Source organism: Bactrocera neohumeralis, chromosome 5 (assembly GCF_024586455.1).
Source record: "Bactrocera neohumeralis isolate Rockhampton chromosome 5, APGP_CSIRO_Bneo_wtdbg2-racon-allhic-juicebox.fasta_v2, whole genome shotgun sequence".
Classification (NCBI taxonomy): domain Eukaryota; kingdom Metazoa; phylum Arthropoda; class Insecta; order Diptera; family Tephritidae; genus Bactrocera; species Bactrocera neohumeralis.
The window spans coordinates 36,256,110-36,282,698 of NC_065922.1; the positions used below are offsets into that span (position 1 = coordinate 36,256,110).

At 35.7% G+C, this 26,589-nt stretch overlaps 3 protein-coding genes across 3 annotated transcripts; 2 read left to right on the top strand and 1 right to left on the bottom strand.

Moving 5' to 3' along the window:
* The first annotated feature begins 1,966 nt into the window (after positions 1 to 1,966).
* Positions 1,967 to 6,964, top strand: LOC126760790 (P3 protein-like). Its single transcript, XM_050476691.1, has 3 exons — positions 1,967 to 2,969; positions 5,400 to 6,223; positions 6,283 to 6,964. Exons 1-3 carry the CDS (start codon positions 2,741 to 2,743, stop codon positions 6,604 to 6,606), a joined length of 1,377 nt encoding a protein of 458 aa, XP_050332648.1. The 5' UTR covers positions 1,967 to 2,740; the 3' UTR covers positions 6,607 to 6,964.
* Positions 6,965 to 7,120: 156 nt separating this feature from the next.
* Positions 7,121 to 16,901, bottom strand: LOC126760789 (anaphase-promoting complex subunit 1). The gene is made up of 18 exons (XM_050476690.1): positions 16,695 to 16,901; positions 16,260 to 16,629; positions 16,016 to 16,201; positions 15,498 to 15,953; positions 15,311 to 15,434; positions 15,086 to 15,241; positions 14,758 to 14,950; positions 14,504 to 14,694; positions 14,305 to 14,412; positions 13,640 to 14,249; positions 13,286 to 13,546; positions 13,059 to 13,221; positions 11,504 to 12,580; positions 10,859 to 11,399; positions 10,324 to 10,779; positions 9,883 to 10,137; positions 9,493 to 9,820; positions 7,121 to 8,276 (listed from the first exon to the last, which is right to left on the bottom strand). The coding sequence occupies exons 1-18, from the start codon at positions 16,716 to 16,718 to the stop codon at positions 7,842 to 7,844; spliced, it is 5,934 nt and encodes a 1,977-aa protein (XP_050332647.1). The 5' UTR covers positions 16,719 to 16,901; the 3' UTR covers positions 7,121 to 7,841.
* A 920-nt stretch (positions 16,902 to 17,821) lies between these two features.
* Positions 17,822 to 24,835, top strand: LOC126759917 (sorting nexin-25). The gene is made up of 13 exons (XM_050475107.1): positions 17,822 to 19,056; positions 19,361 to 19,457; positions 19,536 to 19,670; positions 19,906 to 20,082; positions 20,320 to 20,492; positions 20,557 to 20,805; positions 21,043 to 21,200; positions 21,267 to 21,995; positions 22,872 to 23,048; positions 23,109 to 23,246; positions 23,314 to 23,711; positions 23,912 to 24,194; positions 24,256 to 24,835. Exons 1-13 carry the CDS (start codon positions 18,768 to 18,770, stop codon positions 24,544 to 24,546), a joined length of 3,294 nt encoding a protein of 1,097 aa, XP_050331064.1. The 5' UTR covers positions 17,822 to 18,767; the 3' UTR covers positions 24,547 to 24,835.
* The last annotated feature ends 1,754 nt before the right edge of the window (positions 24,836 to 26,589 follow it).

Consider the following 26,589-nt stretch of genomic DNA (forward strand, 5'->3'; position numbering starts at 1 on the left):
ACAAGACTTTCAGTTAGAATTGTGAAATTGTGTGCTTAAGAAACTCGTAAAAACTTTAACCGAAATTTCTGGTAGCGCTGTTGGATAATTAAACGGTTATTTAACCGATGCGGTAACAATTTAATATTTAAATATATAAAATATTTGTAAATTTAAATTTTATTTTTCATGAAAAAAAGTTATTTTACCACTTCACTGTGAATGGAATAAGTCAAACAGTTTGACAGTAAATACAGCTCTGCGCATTGGAAACTTTCCGGCGCCACTTTGCAGCTTGAGGCAGTTCTGAAACTATTTCCCCGCTGTGTATATTGAAATGCGTGAAAAAGTGAAAATCCTAAAACATATTAGTAAAAATTTTAATTTTTGTGCAAATTTAAGTGTTGTGCTACTGTTAATTTGTAATTTAAGCAGTTGTGGCATTTTTCACTCGGTTTTTCGGGAATCAAAGAAAGTGCGTTCATGTCATCGCGGTAAAAAGTATGCGCGAGAGGTTAACTCGCGAGAATCCCTTAAATAAATGTGTTACAGCGTTGTAAACCTTTTCATGGAGCAATTTATTCCTAACTCACAGTGAAGTAAGTTTTTAAAGAGAATTTTTTATATTACAAATTACTTACAAATGACAGAAAGGAGTGTATAAGAAGCGCCAGTTGAAATCTATTGCGACAGTGCTTTATTGTTGCCTAATACAGCACACAATTCTATTGTTGTTGTTGGTAGTTAAATTAATGGATTTTATGTGAAGCTTCAATAAACTAGCAATTTAATTGAGGCTTCCACATGCTACAGGAATAATGTGTGCATTTATTAGGCTGTTGTTGTGAAAGCCATTCCTGTCAGCTACAATTGTACTGTTTTCACTATTCCCACTTAAGTATATGTAAACAGTAAATTCCAAAAACAACAGTTTGAGAGCCAGAGTGATTTAATTGAGTTTAAATTTATATAAACGGTTAGCTGTACATATGTTCAGTATTTATTTGAAGAAAAATGGCAATTTTAAATATTCACTGAACCCCTTTATATCTAATATAAAGATTTTCGAACTTCCCGGTGACTTTATACTGGATAAATCGGCCAATATTTGAATTATCTTCAATGCAAATTACAGAACATGTTTTCCTCATAACATTTGTGCCTAAAATAGATAAATTTGAGCGAAAACTTGACCTAACCCCTATATAACTATTTCCAGGGTTTTCGAACATCCTGCTGACTTTGCTCCATATGATTGGTGATAGTATGTGAGGTACCATAATTTAGTATGTGGCATGGTAATAATTAATAAATCGGAAAATAATTCTCTGAAAATCTCCAGTTGGAGAGTATAAAATATTGTCGTTACACCACCCAGTTGGAGAGAACTTAGCCCTTTATTATTTGTTTATATTTTTATTAAAAAAAGCATAATTATTCTAGACTTAGAGAAATATATATTTTTATATTTTCAAAGTTTAACTATTCAAGAATATTATGTCTTCAGGAGGATTTTTCAAAAGACACATTATTTTCGAAAAAATTTGCTGACCCAACATGTAAACTGGTTCGGCCGGCACTAATCAAAGAAAAGACGCGATTTTCTCGAGGCTGTCTTTTTCAAAATATATTAGAAATGCATGCCTTCAGAGTAGAATATCCCCTTAAAATAATTTCAAAACACCTTTTAATCATCACCTAACCCCAAGCGTTCAAGGGCGAGTGAAGTGTGCGTGAGTTATTGCTCTTCATCTAATCATATTTATTGTTCTATTTTTGTGTCATACACCTCACTTCATATACTATTTGCCGATCTTAAAGAGCATAAAGAGATAAAAGTCTTATCTGAGAAACCGGCTACAACAAAAACGTGTACAAAAAATAGATTCTGTGTTATCGCAGTTGCGTGACGAAGGTGTAGCTACTTTTAAACTAGAGCAGCTAATAGTTTTCAGTGTTCATAAAATATTAATGGCGACGGAATGTTCAATAATATTTAGTCCAATTGTGCTGTACTCACTCGGTGACGACACAAATACTCGCAAGACCTTCATTCGCATTTTACTGCTGCTACTTGCCGGTCGACGGAGGTTTGAGCAAAAGAGCATGAAAGCATGCCTGGAGCAGACGGACACGAGTTCAATTTTTGAGTGTGATTTCGTGACTTTTGTACTTTTTTTTTTTTAACTGGAGAACTCGCACGCAATCCGGGCTCAGTGTAGCGGCACAAGCGCTCAATGTTTGTTTTCACTAAATTACTGGTGTCGCGACTTTAGCTTGGCTTCGTCGGTGTTTGCACACATTTTCGTTGCGTTTCGTGTTTTTCGGCATTTTGTGTTGTGATTTAATTTCTTTCACTTTACCTATACGCGACTTATTGTATTTACTTTCTCTTGTGTAAATTTTGAAATTGTCTTGAAGTTCTCGTAGAAGTGTTAGGAAATGTAAAGAAATATAAAAAATAAGTACTATATCTACAAGTTATCCACTCAACGTCTGAATTGTGTGATAAGCAGTGTGTACTTAAAGATACTTATAGTATATGTATGTATGTGTGATTCTACACGTCCCCACACACCACCAACTGAAATCTTTAACAACTTTTTAGTGTAACAATTGGCGAATTAGTGAGCGTTTTGATTGTTTTTGTGTTGTTAGCGCTTACATATACGTATACATGCACATATGTATGATTGTACATACTATGTATATAGCTTAAACCTCTTTAAATCACCTGTTGAATTATCAAATTGCGCAAAAGATGTATTCCCATACAATATTGTTTTGTGGCACTTTTCTCGCTGCAATTTCCACATTCGCTACAACAACAACAGTCAACACAGCAGTGCAACAAGTTACACCATACAAATTGGGCGCGGAGAGCAAGCGCGACTTGAGGGCAGCCGCCCCCAGCTGGCATGCTAAATTCACTCCCCAACAACTGCAATTGCATATGGGTACGAGTGGCGAGGTGTTGTTGGAACTCACAGGTACGAGTGTGTTTATGGATATACATATATTATACGCTTTATAATAGAGAATGAGTGAATTACGGCGGTTATGTGATAGCCATAAAAAAAAATTATAATTGTTTATAATCAAAAGCGAATATTATAAAAACAAAAAACAAAATAACAGTAATTATGGCTTTTGTTCTTATAAATACACATGTAAATATTTAAAAAAGCAACAGCAAATAAATGACTTCAGTTTTGTAGGCTTAGATAGGCCTCACCTTAGATTTTGAGATTTTAGCAGTTATCTTTCGAACACGTACATTTCTTATCAAGCCCTTTCTATAGTGAAAAGAGAGTGGAGCTAATTCCAGCATGATAACTCGCTTATTTAGATTCGTTAACTTATTATTAATTGCTTAATGACCGCAGAAAAGCTGAAGGTCGAAGGGGAAATTCTGCTTTAAAGGGTTAAACCCGCATGTAAATTTCAAAACATCGAATTTTTATAAAATTCTTCGAAAACTTCATGTTGATCCGGCAATTAGTTTCGGATATATGAACGTATTTGTAAGGTTTTTTAACTTGGTGTAAATGGCTCCCAAAATATGGTTAGTCGAAAATGTCTCTTCGTATTTCCAGTCAAATTTAGACTTATTTTTTTATATTTATAATAATAAATAAATAAACAAATATTTACCTTTTTGGTCGACCACTTTTTGCCATTTTCCGCTAGAGACATTATTCCATCAGTGCAAAACTTTCATCAGTGTTAATCGAAATTTCGAAATTTTGAGCGAACCATTGTTGTGCTACACGAACTGATACAGCATCGTCTCCGTAAACTTCACAAATTTCATTGGTGGTTTGCGTGGCATTCTTCCTTTTTTTATACAAAATTTTCAAAATATAGCGAATTTCTTCATTATTTTCACTCATTTTTGAACAGCTGTAATTTTTTTTTGACATCCCCGAATTTTTTTTCGGGTTAAATGAGGCTTAAAATCTCACGTTTCTAACACTATATGGTATGACACAATGTGATTGGTAGCACTGGAGATATACGACTACAACGACATATGTACATATATTGACAAAATACGAAAAGACTTTTTCGACTACCCAATATTGAACCCGTTTTCCAGAGTCGGTGAGAAAATTTCACTGAAACTGCGGTGTCGACCCTTGAAATTTTCTCTTATAGCGTTCTCCGATACGGCTGAAGTGTTTGGCTTTCAGTTTTCACAAGATTTTTGATAATTTAAAATTTTAAGCCACTCTGAAGTGTAAATTTTTTCACAAAAAGCTACTTTTTTTAGCCACAATTTTTTCAAAAATCAAATTTTTATGTGTGCTCATCTATTGTAATAATACAGTTTTTGGTAAATAGAAAAAGTTTACTCACAGTCAGACACCATTTCTCGGAGGTCCTGCTTGAGATCGGAGTCTACTGTAGAGAGCTCTCCATCAACTTTAGTTGCAGACTACTGTAGCGTCCTTTAAGCGAAGGTGGCTGCTATCAAGGCAGCAGTAGATGTACTGCTCCGAAGTGCAGCTTCATACAGAGAGGTGTACATTCATTCCGATAGCCGAGCGGCTTTACTGACAGTGCGCTCAAAACTAGTCAAGGAGTGCATGAACTCTTAAGCAATAGCTTAAAGCTTCTTCCATATTAGACTCGCATGGATGCCCGGTCACAACGGAAGCGCTGGAAACTGTGAAGCCTTAGATTATTTTCAAATTTCATTCGCTTATAAGCGATTGGTTTTCTGATACCTTTGCGTTCTGGCTTTGGAACTTTGGACCGCCAGTGAGCTCAACAAAGAGCTGGTCAACAACCAGAACTAGTGCAACTGCGTGATCCCTCCGGCCCAGTCCTCTTCTGGTAAGAGAACCTCCGAACTACTAGCTCAATTTCGCCACAATTATGGCTATTCTGACTGGACAATAAGCTCATAAGCGGTGTGGCTAAATATTCTGTTGGACGCTCTTTGCCATGATGGAGTATAGAGGAAGGCGAGGTGGAATCAATTTGTCACGCCCTTCTCTGTTGCCTGACTGTAACCAGATTAAGACTGAAATATATCGGTGGACACATCTTCGGCGAATCTAGCGAAGTTGCTAGGATTGATATTAGCCGCCTCAATAAATTTGTGGAAAGCTCAAAACGTTTCGTCGATCTATGAGGATCTGGTGATCCACCTTTAGTAGTTTACGGATAACACAAAGAACGAATATCTGTCCAGGTCAGATTTATCGATATTGAATCAACCCTGCGATCTCACCTAATCTAAACTATTTAGTCATTAAAAAAAACTGTGATATTGAAGAAATTTGTAAAACCTACCGACAAAATTTCAATACAATAACATTATTACCGTAAACCGTTAATTTGTCTTCTACTATAGACCGAAGAATTGCCAACACCATTCATTAACCATTACTCTCTTACATCTACCTTTACAGATCTACCAACGGATGCCTCATTTGAGGTTTTAAGTGAAAATCCACATCTTGCCAGTGTGGAACATCTCATACCCGCTGATGTTATAAGTCCCACCACACACACTTGGCGCGGCAACGTCACCATCGATGCGCTCTTCCTCGGCTCTACCAAAGTCTATGTGCGTCGCGTCAATAGCAGCGAACGCGCAGAAGACGCACTCGATTTGACGATTATACGACGTACGCGTATCATCGATCACATATTCACCGGCTCCGTGGCGCTGCTCGTCTCATTGTTGTATATAAATTTCGGCGCTGCTTTGGATGTAACGGTGCTGCGCGCTTTGTTGACACGACCATTGGCGCCCATTATTGGCTTTCTCACGCAATTCATTATTATGCCACTGCTCGGCTATGGTTTGGGTGTGCTCATCTTTCCGGACTCACCAGAATTACAGTTGGGTCTCTTCTTTACGGGCGTCTCGCCGAGTGGTGGCGCATCAAACATATGGGCCGTCATCTTGGGTGGTAATATTAATCTTTCCGTGCTGATGACAACGATCAGCAATTTTGCCGCTTTCGGCATGATGCCACTGTGGATCTTTACGCTCGGTCAGCTGATTTTCGATCGTGCAAACATAACTGTGCCTTATGAAAACATCGCCACGTTCGCGGTATCGCTGGTCGTGCCGCTCGCCATCGGTTTGGCCATACAACGTTGGTCGCCACGCCTGACACGCATACTGGTGCGTCTACTCAAACCGATTTCCACCTGCCTCATACTGTTTATTATCATTTTTGCTATCATCACAAATCTCTACTTGTTTGAGTTGTTCTCCTGGCAGGTAAGTTGCGATTTTGAAACAATTAGCTTTAACTCCAATTGCTTCTTGAAATTTTGTAGATCATTGTAGCCGGTTTAGCGTTGCCTTGGGCGGGCTACATATTGGCTTGGTGCGCGGCGAAGGCTTTGCGTCGAAATTCCGTTGATTCGTTAACCATTGCCATCGAGACGGGCATCCAAAACACCGGCATAGCGATATTCCTGCTGCGTTTCAGTCTGCCACAACCAGAAGCCGATCTCACCACAGTCATACCCGTCTCCGTGGCTATATTAACGCCAATTCCACTGCTGGGCTTATATATTTACAAGCGTTGTGCCGAACGTGGCATCCGGGAGGGCGTGCCAGAGACGCAACCAACCAATACACCTACACATAGATATTAGTCGTTTATATTCATCGGATATTTGAAGCTGTCGTTCCTATTTATTTACTCATTCTCCAGTTCGTTCTTCGCCTGGCTTGAATTACTTCAGAAAATGTTTGTTTTACCAGTCTTTTTATGTTATGTTAACTTCAGCTGAAAGTGTGCAATATTTTTGAGATGATCAAATTGAAAGGACGAGAAATATTTACTGCTTGTTTTGGGTTTCGTGCTGCGAAAAATATAATGTTTTCGTGTTAACTGTTTTTGAAAAATATCAATTTTCCTTCAAAATAATATTTTAATTTTATATTACGGTATTTTGTACATATGTTATTATTATTTTATTAAAAAAGAAACATCACGCGCTTTTTATTTAAGTTTAAATGTTTTACTTCAACTTTACGTTCTTTCAACAGCAGCCTAAATGTAGGCAACAACTTTTTTCGTTAAAAAAAATCGATCGTTTAGTTAGGACTATGTTTACTTAAGAAGTTATATCTACTATTGAATTTCAAAAAATCGAATTTGGAGAATGGAGAATATTACCAGAAAAGTTGAAGTCGATCCGGGAAATAGTTACCGAGACAGAGACTTTTAAAATTTAGTGTAGCCTGATCCCAAAACTTTAAGTGCGTTTTTCTCCAAAACCTTTATTCAGAGTCGGTGAGGAAAATTTGTCCGTAACGAGTAGCTGAACCGATGGAGTTGAAATTTTCACTCGACCCTCTATATATATTTGTCAGCTAATGATCGAAGGAATAAGATTTTTTATACTAATTTTGATTTTTTAAGCCATTTTGAGGTGTATTTTTTTATCATAATATCCGAAAAGATATTTTTTTCGAGGCATTAGATGGTTTTCTGAACTTATGATTGGACAGAAAGTATAGTTTTAAGCGCAGCGCTTCTAATATTTCACCGAAGTTATAAGCATCAATTTTATCTCTAAGCGACAATCCGTACTGAAGTTTATCACTTTTTTATGTCTTATATAAATGTTGTTTAATAATGCTTTTTGAGTCAAATTAGAGGAGTTGGCAACTTGTCTCCTAAATGTAGGCAGTATTTTATAATATTTTATTACTAATTTTTGTCTTTTTTTTTAAGTATAACCCACGGCGACTGATTTTACGCATACGCAGTGTATTTGTGCAATAAATATTTATATTTGAATATAAAAAAAAAATTATCAACTTCGCACTGATAACAAGCATTATTTTTTCTTTTATGCTACTTTTCCAAATTCACTGAATTTTAAGTAGCTTCGTTGCTGCTGGTTTGCAGCAATATTTTAATTAAACAATGTATGGTTTGCACGTCCAAGTTGAGCTTCTTGAACTCGTATAAATACCTTAGGTAGTTAACTGTACCGCTAAGATCAACCAAAATCAACAAATTCGGCGTCAAATTATAGAAATTCACCACGGAATAGAGGCGTGCCAGCTCCACCTCTGACAATTCGCTAATAATACTTGGCTCAAGTGCGCTGGTGCTGATGAAGCTATGCAAAATGGACGCCATTGCACGACGCGTATTTTCGATGAACACTTTAAATTTCTCGAGTAGTGCGCCCATCAATTCGCTGGTCAGGAGTAGGTGCGTTTGTCTATACTTTTCCATATACAAGTCGATTAGTTTTATTTGCCAGACATCGTTGCCTTCGGGCTTGCGTTGGACGCGTTGAATTAGCTAGAAGGAAAAAAGAAAATTATTAGAAATTTATATTTTTTCAGATTTTTAGAAAAATGTGTTTAAAGGATTTTTAGTGAACAAAAGCAACAATCTAAAGAGGTTGTAGTTGTTGTTGTTGCGGCAGAGAAACAGTGCTGAAGAAATTTTGAGAATGGTGCCGAGTTAAGAGTCCTTGGCCGGATAAAGATCCAAATCCGTGTCCGTTCCGGTTACTTAGACCCGACTGTCGTGGGAACCTATAACAAGGTAGTTGACTTCGGCTACAGCGTTTACAGTTATAAGTTTTTATATTCTAAACATCTTATATTGAGTTTGTCATCAAGTTGTGACATCCAGAAGGAAACGTCGAAGACCTTATAAAGAATAAACATATGTACATATGTATGTATAATAGCCGAGCAGATTTAGACATGACCATATGTCTATATGAAAAGATATCTGATCTGAAATTTTGCACACATAGTTTTCTCCCCAAAAGGCTCCTCATTTGTCGGAACCGCCGTTATCGGACCACATAGCATATAGCTTTCATACAAACTGACCGATCAAAATCAAGTTCTTGTATGGAAAACTTTTTTATTTCACTAGATATCTTCACGAAATTTGGCGTAGATTATTCTCCAAGTCAGCGCTATATTCTGCGAATAACTTGTTTAGATCGGACTATTATAGCATATAGCTGCCATATAAACCGAACGATCAAAATCGAGTTCTTCTATGGAAAACTTTTTTCTTTAACAAAATATCTTCAGGAAATTTGGCATAGTTTATTGTTCAAAGCAACGCTACATTTTGCGAATAAATTGTTTTGATCGGACCACTATAGCATATAGCTGCCACACAAACTGACCGATCAAAATCAAGTTCATGTAAGAAAAACTTTCTTATTTCATAAGATATCTTCACGAAATTTTGCATAGATTCTTGTCTAAGGACACAGTACAATTTTCTAATATATTGTTCAGATCCGACCAACTATAGCGTATAGCTGCCTTATAAACTGACCCATCAAAATCAAGTTATTGTATGAAAACTTGTTTATTTGTGAAGAAACTATAGCTTCGCTGCAACCGAAATTAACGTTTTTACTTGATTCTTTTTATATTAAAAGTTAAAACTCGCAAATCGGTCACTTTTCGATTTTTCAGCACTTCGCCTCAACGCACCAAAAATTTTCGAAAATTATAAATTATGAAAAAATATAATCACTCACATTGAATGTAGTTAAATAAATGGGCAGCACATGCATTTTATCCTTGATAACAGCATTATAGAAGAGCATCGTCAACTGCTGTATTTTGAGCAGCTCGTCTTGTGTGATAATCTCTGCATCGATGTGTAGAAAGCGATCGGTGAAACTAGTAACGAATGGATCATTTGAGAAGCGCTCTAATGCGGTAGCGTTCACATGCCAGCACGTATATTGTTCGGTGGTAAGAGTTTGTGCGAAAAGACTCTTCAGACGATCGGGATCCTCGAGATGCGAAAGACAACCGGAACGTTTTTTGATGTCTATGCAAGCAGAGTTCTCCAAAGCTTTGCTGTAGATATAAAAAATAACTAATTAATTGACAAAGTCGTAGAAGTGGGCTGTGACACCTACAGCAACTGCGCCCAATTGCGCTCCTTCTCAAAGCAAACCGGCCAATAATTGGCATCGTCTACAATCACCTTCTGCAAAGTGTGCAATGGTGGCAGCATACAAGGCGCCATCGGTAGGCGACGCAACTCCTTGCTGCCCACCTCCAGCACTGATATCTGACAGAGACACAACTTCTTCGTGTCGATATCGCGTGGCAGAAAGAGGCGTGGTTCGACGGCCAGCACATATAAGTGACGAAAGGCTTGTAAATGATATCTGAAACGGTGTAATGAGGATTAAGTAAAAGTGAGGTATAATAATAAGAATATAAAAAGTAAATAGTTTTTACAAAAAGTAATTTCTTTGGTTAAAAATATCAATATTCAATTACTGATACACGTTTGTCTAACCAAATCAACTTTTTAGATCTTTTAGTAACGATTGCTACCTACTTATACATACCGATTATCGTTACTGTGATTTGGGAATTTCGGGAAGAAGGCACATATTAACGCGGCTACAGCTTCTGGTGTATTCGCAATGGTATAACGACCGGCGCCCAAAAACAACAAGCCCAGCGACATGTGTATAGCCATTTGCGAGCCGAATGTAACATTCGGATTATAATTGACACGACAACGATCACGAAAACTGATGCGCGAACGCAAATAGCGTATAATGCGTAATACTTCCAAGTCACCGGAACCGGCGAATACCAAGGATATGGAAATCAAAATAACCATAAGACAGCATTCGACAGTTGTATAGCCAGCGAATTCGAACACATGCTTACTTTGGAAACCAATAAATGTTTTCAATGCTTTATGTAAGGTTTTGAAGGCTTCCTGATTCTCGCTGCCAGCATATTTCAGACCCATACAGAATGAGGCGCCCGCAATGACATTGCACCAAGCTTGACTGTATGGAAAGAATTGCAGAATGGACACAAATTAAATTGTATATGACTGCTTTATCAAAATCGAGTAATCGCACTTACGCTTCGGATTCATAATCAACGCTCGTTTCGTACTTATCACCCCAATAGTAGGGACGTTCAAGATCTATTTTGAAATTTGACGGAAACTGTCCGAACAACCAATCCGCGTCCGACCTGATATCGGACCAGAGTATTAGGCCGCGTGCTATGGTGCGCAGCATGAGCAAGTCGGGTCGTACCAAATCGAGTAGGTAATGCGTATTCGGTGGATTCATCCACTCGGCAACGGCACGATTGCCGGTGTTGAAGAACATTAGACCCAGCGCCAGTGTTGCACCCGGTGCAGTTACATCGATGTTGACGTTGTCGCCTTCGCGCACTTGAAACGAAGGCAATTTGTACTTCTCTTTTTGTGAACCGCTGAGCTGTCGCTTATTACCGCCGACCATATAGTAGTGCAATGTATCGGGTATTTGTAGATCAAGTAAACCGGCCGGCGATTCACCAAGTCCCAAAGTTACCAAGCCCAAGGCAAGACCGGCGGTTAAAGCATACGATTCGCGTTCAACGCTGTTCTCCATTTCAGGGCCGGGTGGACGACCTATCGGTGTGGAAATTAAATGTTAACGGTGATTATTGATAAACAAAATTAATCCATTAAATGTACCAATTTAATACCGATTAAAACTTTTCTTCAACACTTACCCACTTCCTGTAGCAAAACCTCGGCTATATGGCGCTTCGCGGAGCCCTGATACAAAAATCCAATGCCCATCAACGAAGCCACCTGAATATTCTGTGGTATATCCAACTCCAGCGCCGTGGTAGGCAATAATGCTTCAATATGTACGCTCAACAGTTTTGTTGTTGTTGTATCCATAGTACCACGATGTGTTGCCGAAATGCCCAAGAGTAAACCGACGCTCGTCATCTCTTCACACTTCACCAAATATTCATAAATACTCATAAACGAAAGTGTTTTGAGATGACCATTAAGGCCGAGACCCATAAGAAAGCCAGCATGTTCCGTGGAGACATCTTCTTGACCTTTCGGTTTATTATAAACAATCCACGTGGAGTCAACATCACGCGCATTTGGTGAAATTTTCAAACCAGCCGCAACACCATTATGAAATGACGGCCAGAGACTCATATTTGGTGGCAATTCAATTTGTTGCATTTCAATTGTGGCGCCCTTGACAGGCTCCTTGCCAGAGAGACACAATTTCGGTATAGGCATCAGTTCGGTGGGTGTCGGTATGGAGGTGCGTAATGTAAACATGCCACGTCCCAACGGTAGCGCCATGGTGCGCTTGCACAAAGCGAATAGTTGGCGTTCCTGCTCCTCAATGAAACGATGATCTGTCATGCCGGGTTTCTGCACTATATCGATGAGCACCGGCTCTGATGATGTGAGTAGGCGCCGCACTTCGGCAATACGCATATCATCGGGAAAGCGTAAATTCAACAACTTAGTATCTATATTATCCATGCCGTCGTCGAGTGCGGCTTCCATGTGTGATATGCCGTTCGTGGCGGGTGGACAGCGTGCCGACAATGAGTCCTCGGCATCAACATGTGACTTTTGTTGCGGTCTACACACACCATTAGAAGGTGAATCGTCTTGCAACAGCGCATGTGCAACTAATTCTGTGCGTAAAATCAACTCATAAGTGGCAGCTGAGCAACCGATAGGCGGCGATAGACGTGCTTGCTCTAAACATTCAGCGATGATGAGGTGTAGCGCGACGGGCAGACGTTCGATGTCGGTACGTGTAATATCTATTGGTAATAAAATAGATCTTAGAAACTTATGTGCAGTTGAGATTAAAAAAAAATAAAGAAGAAAAAATGTGAACTTTATTTTGATCGGTCAGTCTTGTACTGCAGCTATATGCTTTAGTAGTCCGATCTGAACAATATGTTGGAAGATTGTAGTGTTGCCTTGGTCAATAATCTATGCAAAATTTTTTGAAGATATCTTGTCAAATAAAAAAGTTTTTCATACAAGAACTTTATTTTAATTTAACAATTTGTATGGCAGCTTTATCGTAAAGTGATCCGATATCGACGATTCCAAGAAATGAGCAGCTTCTTAGGGAGAAAATAAGGTGTGCGAGTTTTCAGATTGATATCTCAAAAACCGAGGCACTAGTATGCGTGGATTCAGACAGACGGACATGGCTAAAACGACTCATGCCGATCATTTATATAACTTTATATGGTATCCGAGGTTTCTTTCTGGATTTTAAAAACTTACTCATATTTAGCAGCATTTGTATGACTTGCTCGGCACGCGGCACAGTCGTGGATATAAAACGTTTAGGTCGTTTCGGATAGTAGGAATGCACCGAGTCAGCGAATTCTAGCGGTTTAATCCAATCTTTTATTCTCTCTGCGCCATGCATTATCAGTGATATGACCTTTAGAGAAAATAATCATGGAAAATTAAGTAAATCTTTCAAATTCAACCCAACCTGTACATACCTGTAGCACATTCCGACTCAAGTCGTTCAGTCCCTCCACATAAGTATACTGCGATGTGTCTCTTCCGCGCAAAATATGTTCCAAGTGCTTATAAACGCTTGGGGCAACGCTTTGCAACAGCCCTTTGGAGCTCATATGTGTGGCATGTTCTTCTGTAAACTTGCACAATTTCTTTGTTGAGTGTACCAAATGTGGATAATCCAGGGTATAATGAAATGTATAAGTGGTCAGTTGCATGTCAAGCGCGAATTGATGCAGAAACTGTGAAAAGTAATAAATGTTATGGAATAAAGATATTATTTGAGCATGTTCAAGGTATAATAATATAAATACACATATAAACTAAATACTCACCTTCACCAAATGCGGTAAACAATCATGCATAGTTTCATCCAGCTTAAAGTCCTCATACAACATATGTAAACCATAGAAGATTGCCGGTATGCTGTTGAACAAACCCGCGCTCACATCGATATTACACGCCGCCGCAGCAGCAGGTTCCGTTTCCATTTTTATGTCAGCGTTAACACAGCCGCTGACATCTTCATTAAGTACAGCCAACATAAATTCCCAATCAGCAGCAGTACCTTCGGTGATTTCATCGTTTTTACGCCGCTTCTTCGGCTCGTCAGCATTATAGGAAAATGACGTGTTGGTGGTAGGTTCATGTGTGGCTGCACTGCAACCCATCAGATCCATGAGTACATTTCGGAAAATTTCCCATTCTTGTGCGCTGCTGTAATCACGTGACCCTGGTGGATTGCGTGCACCATACCAACGGGTTATTAGCTGCATGAATTGTGCTCTATTCAAAATACGACGCATTGCACCCATACAACGGGAAATGAATTTCGTTTCATTAATTTGTGGTAATTCAATGCGATACATTTTGCCAAATGGGTAGACCAAAGTCAAACGATTCCCAGCCGGATCTCGCAAACTCAAGCAAACGTTGCTGTTTTTGCTGTAAAAGGCAATATAAGTTTTTCTAAGAAATATAAACGAAAGTTCAGGCTTACCGATTTGGGAATTGTGGCTGTAGTGGATGTACAGGCGATAACAGATGTAATTCTTCTTCGAACGTTGTATCGGTGGGTTTCTGTATCGTTGGCAAAAGGCTGCTACGTCTGAAAATAAGTAATACATAAGCGTATACAAATCAAGTCAACATTACTATATAAAAAAAAATATTTTGTACACTGAAATTACAAATTTTACCGAGGAAACGATGTGTTTGGTGATTTTCCGGCCAGCGTACTTGCTGTTGCGTTTGTAGTTGGCGTCACATTGCCCGTGCATACACTAGTACTTGCCATTGCGGCGGCAACATGTACTTTAGACACCATAACTGCGCCTGTATACAAGATTAAACTACCGGATGGATCCAAAACGGCGATCATGCGCAGACGCTACAGTTCGAATAATCATTAATTAATGTAAGTCAATTATTAATTAACAAAACTTCCGAGTACCTCTAATGACACCGCATCCTTGGCTGGTATAGTTAAGGTTTTACTAGATATTTTTAGCTCTTTTGTGCCATAATTAACCAGACGCACTAGCTGTAGCTTGCAGGAGAATGGTAACAAATAGCAAAAGTATATTTGTCCCACCAAATCGGTGTGTATAAAAGCACGATTTGAGATTTCGCCGAATTCACGATTGCTAATAGATATATAATACAATGCAATAATAATAGGAAGACAATATGACAATTTTTTAGGTAGACAATATAACAATATTTTAGATATACAATTTAATAAGTTTTATAAAAATAAATACTTTCATTTAAATACATACTTTCCATATGTGCTTTCAGTCCAAATGTGTTCCAAACACAATTCCGGTACTATGGGCTTCGAGGGCTGCGCCTGACCCACTTTTCGTATATCTTGCATTGATATAGAGTGCTGGCCGATAGTGGACTGCAGATGATTTAAAGGTGATGCGGTACGACTAAATACAAAAAAAAGTGATTACAACAAATATTTACTGCTATTATATGTATTTTGCAAATATATTTACTTTAAATTCCCAAACGCGCCACTCAATGAATGTGCGCTCGACAAAAATTTGCCAATATGCGCGGAATAATTGGGATTACCTAAGCTGGAGCGTCCCAAATGTGCGGTGCTGTGTTTTGGTGTGGCTAAGCAATAAGAATTGGATTACAAAAAACTAAAATAAAATCTTTAAGTAGTAAATTAGTTACCTGTTCCACCAATACCACCAGCGGCACCGCGATTTAAAGAGTGTTGCGGCAGTCCACCAACCGTACCGCCAAGTGCAGTTTCATTTTGTATGCCCACATATTGTATTTCCTCTTCGGTCGCTTTACGTAATCGTGATATAAATTGCTTTCCTATTCGATTGTCATACAACAGCACAAGATCTGAGTTTTCCGAAGTATATATTATATTGTAGTCGGACTCGACAAGATAACCGACATTTGTAGCCGTTTTACAGATTACGGGACAAATTTCTTGTAATGGATGTGCGAGCGAGAAGAGACGTGGCATGGAAATTGCGGTATTCTGTATAATGGCACTGGACGCTACCTTCTCCAAAAGAATGCCGAACGATGTGGGCCACACATGCGACACCGGAAATTCGAGATTGCAGAGATAATCCTCACCATTACTACAGTAAATGTGGAGAGCTGTTTGATCTACATATTAAAATTTATAAATATATTTTAAATAATATACACAATTATGTGAGGTTATCTACCAATTAGGCAAATTGCGCTGAAGTCTTCTTCCTGTTCGGTATTTGACTTTCTGGTAGAAGCTGAATTTTTACTACGTGCATCACGCTTGCCAATCACAAATGCTTTACTGCAGAAGAAAGCAAATTTAATTGGGGTCTCACAGGTGAAGCATAAACGCGGCATAACGCCATTCTCATCTAGTAAGCCTGTTTAATTCAACATTAATTAAGAAATAGGATTTGAAGTATTTATTATCACCAGCACCTTTTGTCCACACTGCTGTGTTCTTTTTCACATACAATTCCTCTTCGGAATTAACAAGATACTCGCACATATAATCGACGTCCGCATATGCAGCACGTTGTTGCTGTTGCAAATATGCTTTATTGTCACCTTCATCTTTGTCGCATTGAACATTTGTTGACTGATTGCCACGAACTCCGGCTATATCTTCATTCAAATCCTCGAAAATTTCGCGCACACACCAAAATTCATTATGCTCATCCGATGCGGAAATATTTACATTCTGCATGCGTTGTAGGAGCACATGTTCTGTGGACAAGTGATTGTGCGCTTTTACATCGGTGGGACCCGGATGCTCCTCAACCGCCTGTCGACCCCGAGGAATGAACTCCTACATAAAAATAATAATATAATATATTTATTTATTTTTAAACTTTACTTTATTTATCGTCTCACCAAAGGTTCAGAGGCGGCAATCATAACTTCGCTAGTTTCATCCAGATTTGCGAAATTTCCAGTTTGTTAGGGATTAAATAAAATTCAAACGCTTTTAGGTATTTCACAGAATGAATCCTGTTGAAAATAGCGTTAGTTTAGATATTGTAGATGTATTTATTGTTTTTTGTTGTTTCCCGGCAAGTGATAATTGTTAACAAATTTTCAATTTTCACAGTTCTGTTCGATTTGTAATTTCGCAATGAATGTTTGCACATTAACCCATATGTGAGTTGTAGGGGTTTCTAATAAAAAGAATATATAAATGTATAGCACAAACACATTATTCAAAGATCTTCTTAATAAATTCTAAAACATAAATATGCTTTTTATTTATGTACCAGGCACTCATTAATAAAACAATGAATTTATAAAACCTTATTCTTACCTATTGTTTTGCATTCAAAGATTGAATGAGTTTGAGAATATCAAAATACGCAAGAGAAATGGTCACACGAATTATAAATAAATAAAAGCAATAAGAAGATTGCACAATCGCTAACAGATATGGATAGCAGAGCTAATATTCAGCTAACATATTCGGAAACAAATGCATTTGTTAGATCTAACAGTCTGTATACAGATTCGATAATCCATGTATGTCATACTGCCAACCAAAACAACACCTGTAAAAGGTAGCATAGAAGGAGACAAAATGACACAAATGTAATTGCATAAACAGGATAAAACATACAAGGAATAATAGATTACTTTTTCACACTAGCCGAAGAAATTTTTTACTTATAGTAGTAGTAGGAGTTTATCTTAATATTTTCATTTTTTCTCTCATGAACAAATTATTTCGCGCAGGGTTTATTTGATCTATCTTTTACACTTTTATTTTAATCTTCTTTCTGCACATTTTCCGTCTTGTTTACGAAAATTACGAAAGCAATATCACAAGGACGACAGCGCCATCTTAAGTAAATAAATCGTTTATTCAAATTGGCGCGAAAGTTACGAATCTGAAATACAAACAAAATTGGAACAAAAACACGGGCTCTGCGTTTTGCTCACACATTCTGCTCTCTGACATTTTCTTATTAGCTACATTTTCGCATTTTATCGTTTTTGTTTCGTACGTCCTTCGCAAATCACTTGATTGTAAAAAATTTTCAGCTCGTCTTCTATTGGAGTCAATCAGAATTTTAAGTGGTAGGGCAATTAAATCCGTAACAGAAATCAGTGAAGTAGTCATCGGGCGAGTTCCCATGAAAAGAGAAGTGCGCACATAAAAATTGGTACTATTAATGAACAGCTAGTGAAAAGAAACTTATGTTGTGATGATTAGTGAATGATTCAGTCTGATTTGTTATCTAAGTCCAACATAAAAAGAGCAAATAAGCGTTTCAGACGTAAATACGAACTAAATTTTAATCGGAAGCGGAAGTAAATGGATATTTAAAACGCAATAATAAAAAAATGTAGAGGATAATCAAGCCTAGTATGTAAAGCTGCAGCGCTGAGTTTCAAGATTTTTTACCAGGAAGTTTAATGCGATAAATATATACTTATATGTATATGTAAATATATATGAATGTACACAGTTACTTTGAGGAACTGGGAGGCTGACACAACGACAACTGCTGTCCGCGTCGACGCCCACAACATTTTAGCAGATTGTGCCAATTTGTCAACTTGTTGCCTACTTAAGGTGCTTACATACTCGTAGTACATCTAACTGTGCTTAAAGAAATTATTGACGAAAACTAACATTAGTTAGATTTTATTAAGTTAAAGAATTATTAAATAAAATAACTTCTGTACAACGGCTGCTGAAATATTGCTGCTGTATGTTCTGCTGTATACACGCATACATATGTCCGTACATATGTTGGTAGACGAACGTGTGACACAGCACCTGCTATAATCCACAATCGACAGTGACAAGGCCGTTTTGTACAATGCGTGCAATCAACGTTATCAAATATTAAAAAGTAAAAACTTTCATAGCAATAAATCACCTGACTGACAACTAGGTCGCTGTGAGATAGCACAACACGTCAACTACCGTTGGCGCAACGCCGCCTCAAAATGACCCTTGATCGACCGTTGTTTCCCATCGATCCGCTGCCGACGTCCGCTGCAACTGCATCGTTGACAACGTCATCACCACTGTCTACATGGCACATACTAAGCACCGGCAAACTAACCAAACGCAACGCATTCCTTTTGGCTACGCGCGCTTTACGTTTGCTACAACTGAATTGGAAGGTAATCACTTCCGCAGCTGTGCTGACGCTATTAGCCATCATTTGGTACTACCCGGCATTTTTCTTTTTCTTCATATTCTTCATATATTCCTCGTTTCTAGTGATAGCAGGTGAGTGTAAAATATTTACTAGTATGTATGTAAGTATGTAGATTTACTATCAAAGCGTCTGTGCAACGCCCCAGTTGTTTAATTTTTGTTTAGTGTATCAATTTTCAGGCTTATCAGTCATATTACGTGGCATCAAATTGTACTTTTGTGCGGTTGCGCTTCTGCTCGTATATCACTTTCATAATCGAATCAAAAATATTTAAATTGAGTTGAAGTGATTGCTAGTTAACGGCATTTATTTCAACCACACATTCTTCAAACTGGAAAAATACATAATTTATTTAATTATATTCTTAATTCACAGCTGTGGCAGGCACAGTATACGTGCACTACATATTTACGAGCACAGAGACGCCGCCACCGAAACGTGAACCAACAAACATTCTTTACAATGCAACGAAGTAAGTGCAAATTTTACCAAAAAAACATTTAGTATGTTCTATATGTCTATATTTATTTTGTATTTTTTTAAATTCAAGGAGCAGCATTTTCGACCTGCCCATTCCCATTAAGAATGCATCAAATTTACCACTTATCTTTGGAAAAACTGTGGACTTGCAGCTGCAGCAGATTATTGAATATGTCCTACGCGACTTTATGACCCATTGGCTGGGGTATGTTCCATGCTAATATTTGCGCATGCCAATGGTTGACACATGTTAACAACGTGACTATGTGTTCCATTGGTGCCACATTTCTTTAAACAATAATGGCATGACTCAATCTTTAAATGAGCTTCTTTAAATATTGCGCTGTGCTTATCATATACCTTTGTTCCATATGTCACCTGCTATGATTCAAGTAAATATATGTATACATATTTGTAATTTTATACTTTACCCCCTTTAGTCACGTGGTAACTCAACCGAAATTGATGAACGATATTGTGCGCGAAGACTTTTGGAATGCGATACAAAAGTTACACAATCGTGGCTTGAAAATTGATGCAGCTAAGATTATAGCTGTGGATATGGTGAATCGTGTCACGGTGCATTTAGAGAAAATACGGATAGCGGAAGCAAGAACGTAAGTTTTATATTTTTGTGTCAGAATGAGAATGAATTTAAAGTATTTATATTATGACTAAATTCTATTAGATTTGTTTACCTGAACAAGGTTTTTATGCCCAGAAGGAAACGTAGAATATATATACTATTATAGCTTCGGTGCAACTGAAGTTAACGCTTTCTCATGTTCACTCAACTTTTATGTACTTAACCTTAAAAATTAATTTTAGTAAGCTTAACTTTTCATCCTTATTAGCGCTGAAACCGGCAATCCACTTGTGTTCTCCACCAATTCGTATCTGGTGGATGAGGATACGGAATTGAAGTTTCTGCGCAGGCTTAGTGAAATTATGATAATTCTTTTACTGCCACGCGGCTACTCACTACCACCGCTTAAAGTGCTACTTAGCGAGATACTCTCTTATAAAAGTTTGTACAAATTGCTGTTAAACCCTTTTTTAGAATTTATTAACATTTTCCATTGCATTTGCAGTATTCTTTCCATTGATAAAAATGCTCACATCACCGGATTACATCAATCAGAAAATTGTACAAAATATCGAGACACGCCTTGCAGCGGCTGCCATTAGTAAACGCAGTTACGAGTATGCAGCAAGCTTTGAAGACTTCTTAAAAATCATAAACAATGCAGGCAATTTGGAGGAGTTGTCGTTAATACGGAAGAGTATAGTAAATGATCTGATGCATGCGACAACAATACAAAATTTACAACGTGCCAAAGGTGTGTGGCTGGTTGAGTGATTATAAATATTTATTTATTTTAATTTTTTTATTTTTATACAAATTTTATTATTTATTAAAAAATAAAAAATATATTTTTTTTTAAATATTTTTTTTTAATATTTTTTTTTAATATTTTTTTTTTTTTTTAATTTTTTTTTAATATTTTTTTAATACATAATTTTTTTTTTTTCATAATTTTTTGTTTTTATACATACTAATAATGATTTAATTTTAGGACTTGATCCCGACACCGACGATCACAGTCTGTCGAAATCGGAAATGAATGCCGCTGTGCGTTTGAAACGTTATGTGCAGCAGCTGACATTTGCCAAAGCGCAGTGTGAGAAAAATTTGTCCAAGTACGGTTGGAACGGCAACTATACCAGTGATGTGGTAAAATAATTAACAGTTTTATTACCACCTCACAAACGAATTAACAAAATTATTTAACTATTATAGGACTTATCACTCATTGAAGTCTTAAGCACCGCAGTTGGACGCCGTTACTTAACCCTATTTTTGGAACCGCTAAAGGCCAGTGCACTCGTTGGTTTTTATTTGGCCGTAGAGGAATTGAAACATTCGCATAAGTCTGCTTGGCATCAATTGGGTACGGAAATTTTCTACACTTACATACGCGTGCCAAAGCCCGAAATCCAGATAGACAAACATGAACGCAAACTTATAGAAACATTTCTGCTCGGCGACACGGGTCCCGATATATTTTATGACATACAAAAGAATATCTTAAAAAGCTTAGAAGAAAAGTATTACGCCTCATTTGTGCTGAGCGAACAATATCGGCAACTGCGTGAGGCGCTCAACTCGGAAGATTTTAAAGATCCCACCTTATTGCTGCGTACAATCAACGGTAGCGATGCTGCAGCGGACGAGTCAAATACTGCACTTGAGGGTGTAGACGGTGCTAATACAACATTGGATGTGGCAGCGCATACGTCGTATGCGCGTCGCAAGCTCGAACAGCTGCAGGAGCGCATAGATAAGAAGAGTCAAGCTTTGGATGCGCTGAAATGTTCGGTGAAGCCTGAGTCCAAGGTGTTGCAGATATTGGAGAAGGAGATGGAGTGGTTGAAAAATGAAAAACGACAAACGGAGACGCATCTGAAACGTACGGATGCATGGACTGAGCATTTGGGCAAGTGGAAGGCGACGCTGCAAAGCGTGGAGGTAGGCGTGGTATAAGTAAACGCTTTCGTTATTTTTTATTAATTTTGTGCCACAAAATTTAATTATTAAAAAAAAAATTATAATTTTTATATATTTTTTAATCAAATATATAATTTTTTATATTTTTTTTGAAATAAAAAAAATTGATAATTTCTTATATATTTTTTTATAAAAAAATTATTAAATGTTATATTTATTTTTTAAACTAGTTTATTATATTTTGTTTAACAAAATTTTATTATTAAAAAAAATATAATATTGAAATATTTTTTTAAATAAAAAAATTAATAATTTTTTATATTTTTTTTTAAATTAGTGCTATAAACCTTTTAAATAAATTTATATATCTTGTTTTATATAATTTTTCATATATTCTTTATTGTTTTTTTTTAATTCCTTCTCTTAAAATTTTTTTCTTTTAAATTTCTTTTTATTTTTTAAATTTTTTATATACATACATACATATATATTTTTTATATATTTTTTTTATTTTGTTAATATTTTTATTTTTATTTTTTTAATATTGTTATTTGTTTTACTTTTTTTAACTTTAATTTTTAATATACATATGTATGTATGTATATATTTTTATATTTATTTTTTTTATTTTCTTTTTACATATTTTTTAATTTTTAATATTTTTAAAAATGTTTTTATATATTTTGTTTTACATTTTTTATACATTTTTTTTACATTTTTTTAAATATATTTTTTTATATTATTTTTTATATTTTTTTTTATATATTTCTATATATTTCTATATTTTTTTTTTTACTTTTTTTATATATTTGTATATTCTTTTTAAATTTTTGTATATATTTTTTTAATTTTTTTTGTTACTAATTTCCAATGTGTACAACAACGTTTATATTCTAGATTTCTGACGAGAAAGAGTCTTTGCAATTCATGATACTAGTGCATGTTGATGAGGACATCAATATGCCGCGCTCAGCCGAAAACAGCAGCAGTTCAGGTAAGGCTGGTGGTCTGTATGCCCGCCCGGGTGCGATATCCAGTGGTTGGGTCGTGATGCGTTCATTAAATCAAGTGCATGTGAGTAGCAGGAAGAGGCCATCGATATTTATACTTGAATCCTCAATATTTTCTTTTCAGGAGTTACAACGCAAGCTTCGGCATGTAAATTCAAATATTAAATCGCTCGATCTGCCAACGAACTTCAAATTTTTCTTTCTGAAAAATGATCGCCACGCGCTCGAAAAGGCTAAAGGACAAATACAGAAATTTTTAAATGTAAATACAACTAGCACTGTTGTTGTTGCAAAATTAATTATTTAATTTTTTTCTTTTGAAACACCAGTTCATACTGGAGGACGATCATTTAAATGGCAGCGAAGCTATTTACAGCTTTCTCAGCCCCAGTTCGGAACATCTCAAACAGACGTTGCCCTCACCGAAGAAATCGAAATTCTCATTGTCCACTTTGTTCAAGAGTGACGCTGCGAAGGCCGGTGAATTAAGCAAGGCGAATGATCCCTTTTGGGGTTTACATCGTGATGATGAAGATATTTCGACTTATCTGGAGGGGGATCCCAGTGTGGACACAAAGCTTTTAACTGATTTAGATAGCAAAGACTCCATAGCGGAACCATTATATGCTTTGCTGGGCGAAATTTTCGACATGGGTGGTGTTTTCAAGTGGTTGCGCAAGAGTTTGATATCGTTTGTGCAGATCACCTATGGCCGAACAATAAATAGGTAAGAAAATAAATGTGGAAAAATAAATACAAAAAAACTATAAAATCCTTAACAAACGATCAGTTTCTAAGACATCTATGTATATGTAATAGTATCCGATCTGAACAATTTCTCCAGAGATTTTGTTGTTGCTGAATATATTTTGTCAAATAGAAAAGTTTTCCTTACAAGCATTTGATTTTGTTCGGCCTTTCTTCCAGACAAATTCGCGAATCGGTTGCCTATTTGTTTGAGGAATCGATGCTGCACTATTACTTCTCCGCCATATTAAAATCCTTTTGGCCCGGTGGCGTGCTGGCCTCTTCGTATCCCGTACGTTCGGACGACATCAAGGAAATGACACGCAACGCTGCCAAGGACTTGCTAATGGACCATATACCTGAGGTGCTGTGCAATCTAGTGGGCGCACAAACGGCTAAACATGGTGTGCTGAAAGTCTTTGAAGCGATGCAAAATCCCACATACAACAAGCAACTTTTTTATGTGAGTCCAAATGCAATTTTTCTTGTTTTCGTGAAACATTCTGTACTCCAATCACCTACAGGAATTGCTTGAAATTCTTATGATCGAATTTTTCCCCGAGATACGTCAGCTAAAACTGCCGGGTGCGAAATCGGCCGCACACCACAACACAACGGCGTCAGCGGGCTCAACCAACTACAGTCATGCCGCTACTACTTTGATCACATCGACAACAACAACAGCAGCTGCGGCGGCTGCAGCAGGCAGTGGTGGCAGTAGTAATAACAATCAGCTGCACACAACATACCAACAACCATACGAAAAGCCACAACCTTTGCAATTTCAACAACATCACTTCGCCAATGGTAAATAGTGTTTATAAGCAAAAGCAAAAGTGAAAACAAAGCAAAGAAACAAATTTAGCACCAAAGTAGTAAAAAAAGAAAACAATTTTACAACCAAAATATACAACATTACTTCTAAGGGCATTATATATACGCAATATATATGTATGTATGTATATACTAAGTGACCATATATGGCTTTAAACTTTTAGGTGGTAATATATTAAGAAAATGTGATTATTCAAAGCGCTTGGCTCCTTTTTACTGCATCTACACTCATTTATGTTAAAACCCGCTATTAAATCTCTTATATACATATGTATGTGTTTATAAACTAACGTTTTTTTAGTGATAATTAATTAATTTCTATGAAATATGACAATTTTCTGTGCGAAGATATTATTTTTGATTTTTAACTGTAAATGTGACGATTTTTTTCAAGTTTTAAACTTGTCTTGTGTATATTCTTTTGAATTTCTTTGTTGAAAATATTGTTTTTTAAATTTTATTTTGACTCATTCATTTATCCAATACAGGGTTGCAAATTTTTAATTAAAAAAACTTGAATTAAATATTAAATTTTCAATTTGGTTTTAAAAAATTAAAAGTTTAACATTAAATTTAATTATAAATTAAATTACAAATTAATTATAAATTTAATTTAATTTTAAAAATTAATTATAAATTTAATTTAATTTTAAAAATTAATTATAAATTTAATTTAATAGAAAACTTTCAATTCGGAATTAAATTTTCAATTAGGAATTAAAAACTGAAAGTTCAGCACTAATATTGCAATTTGGAAATAAAAAATTAAAATTTTAATTATATACATATATGCGTATACTTGCAACCAGGTTTGCAAATTTTTTAATTCAAAAGTTTTGGATCAATATGTAAATTTTCGATTTTTTTTTTGATTTGAAAGTATTATTTTTTGTATTTTGCGCTTGGGATTAAAATTTTTAATTTTCAATACGGTAGTTGGGATTACTTTTTTTTTAATCCGGTATGTGGGATAAATTTTTTTTATTGTTTTTTAAACCTGGATTTGAATTTTTTTAAATTTTTAATCCCGTATTTAGATTGAAAAATAAAGAAAAAATATCAAAATCTATTCAATTATTTTTTTAATGCATTATTTTCAACCCCGCGTATATTTAATTTATTTCTCGTTTTTAAATCCGGTATTTGGCATTAAATATTTTCAATCTAGTAAAAAATTTAAATTTATTTTTAATTAAAATTTTCGGGATTATAAAAACAAAAATTGTCGCTAAAATTGAATTGGACATTTTATCAAAATTGTAAATAAAAATTTAAAATTTAATAATATACTTATAATTAAATTATTTTGTTTTTCAATTCGGTATTTGGGATTGAAAAAAATTGTTTGGGATTAAATTTTTTTAACTTTTCAGTATTTGGCATAATTTTTTATTTTATCTGATACTTGAGATTAAAAATTTGTTTTTAGTTTTCAAATCCAGTATTTGGGATTAAATATTTTCACTCCTGTACTTGTGGTAAAATTTTGAATTTTTTTTTGGGTGAAATTTTGAAAATTATTTTTCTTAGATTTTCGTAATTACAAAAACAAAAATTTTTTGCTGAAATTGAATTGAAAATTTTATTTTTAATTCCAAAATTGAAAACAAAAATTTCAAATTTAATAATATACTTGTAATTAACATATTTTATTATTCAATTCGGTATTTGGAACATTTTTTTAATCCGGTATTTTGGAAAATTTGTTTTTAACCCGGCATTCGGGATTAAAAAATTAAAAATAAATGTTTGGCATTAAAATTTGTTTGTCCCGATATTGGAATTATTTTTTTATGTTTAATCAGGTATTTTGGATTAAAAATTTATTTTTAAATTTTTTATTTAAATTAATTTTCAAATTTCTAATCCGAATTAAAATTTTTTTTATGAAAAATTTATAAATAAAAATTTATAATAATATCAAAAAATAAAATAAATAAATAAAAAATAAAATATATTCTTAATTCGAATTAGAAATTAGAATTATTTTAAATAAAAAATTTATAAATAAATATAAAAAAATT

Bases quoted from the DNA above. Each gene is read 5' to 3' on its own strand.
- LOC126760789 (XM_050476690.1), bottom strand. From the start codon at position 16,718: ATGATTGCCGCCTCTGAACCTTTG. The intron at 14,695-14,757 runs GTACTCGGAAGT...TTCGAACTGTAG, and splicing joins AGGATGCGGTGTCATTAGAG to CGTCTGCGCATGATCGCCGT. The intron at 11,400-11,503 runs GTAAGTGTTGAA...CCACACCGATAG, and splicing joins GGTTTTGCTACAGGAAGTGG to GTCGTCCACCCGGCCCTGAA.
- LOC126759917 (XM_050475107.1), top strand. From the start codon at position 18,768: ATGACCCTTGATCGACCGTTGTTTCCCATCGATCCGCTGCCGACGTCC. The intron at 19,057-19,360 runs GTGAGTGTAAAA...CTTAATTCACAG, and splicing joins CTCGTTTCTAGTGATAGCAG to CTGTGGCAGGCACAGTATAC. The intron at 20,806-21,042 runs GTGTGTGGCTGG...ATTTAATTTTAG, and splicing joins AAATTTACAACGTGCCAAAG to GACTTGATCCCGACACCGAC.
- LOC126760790 (XM_050476691.1), top strand. From the start codon at position 2,741: ATGTATTCCCATACAATATTGTTTTGTGGCACTTTTCTCGCTGCAATT. The intron at 2,970-5,399 runs GTACGAGTGTGT...CTACCTTTACAG, and splicing joins GGTGTTGTTGGAACTCACAG to ATCTACCAACGGATGCCTCA. The intron at 6,224-6,282 runs GTAAGTTGCGAT...GAAATTTTGTAG, and splicing joins TTGAGTTGTTCTCCTGGCAG to ATCATTGTAGCCGGTTTAGC.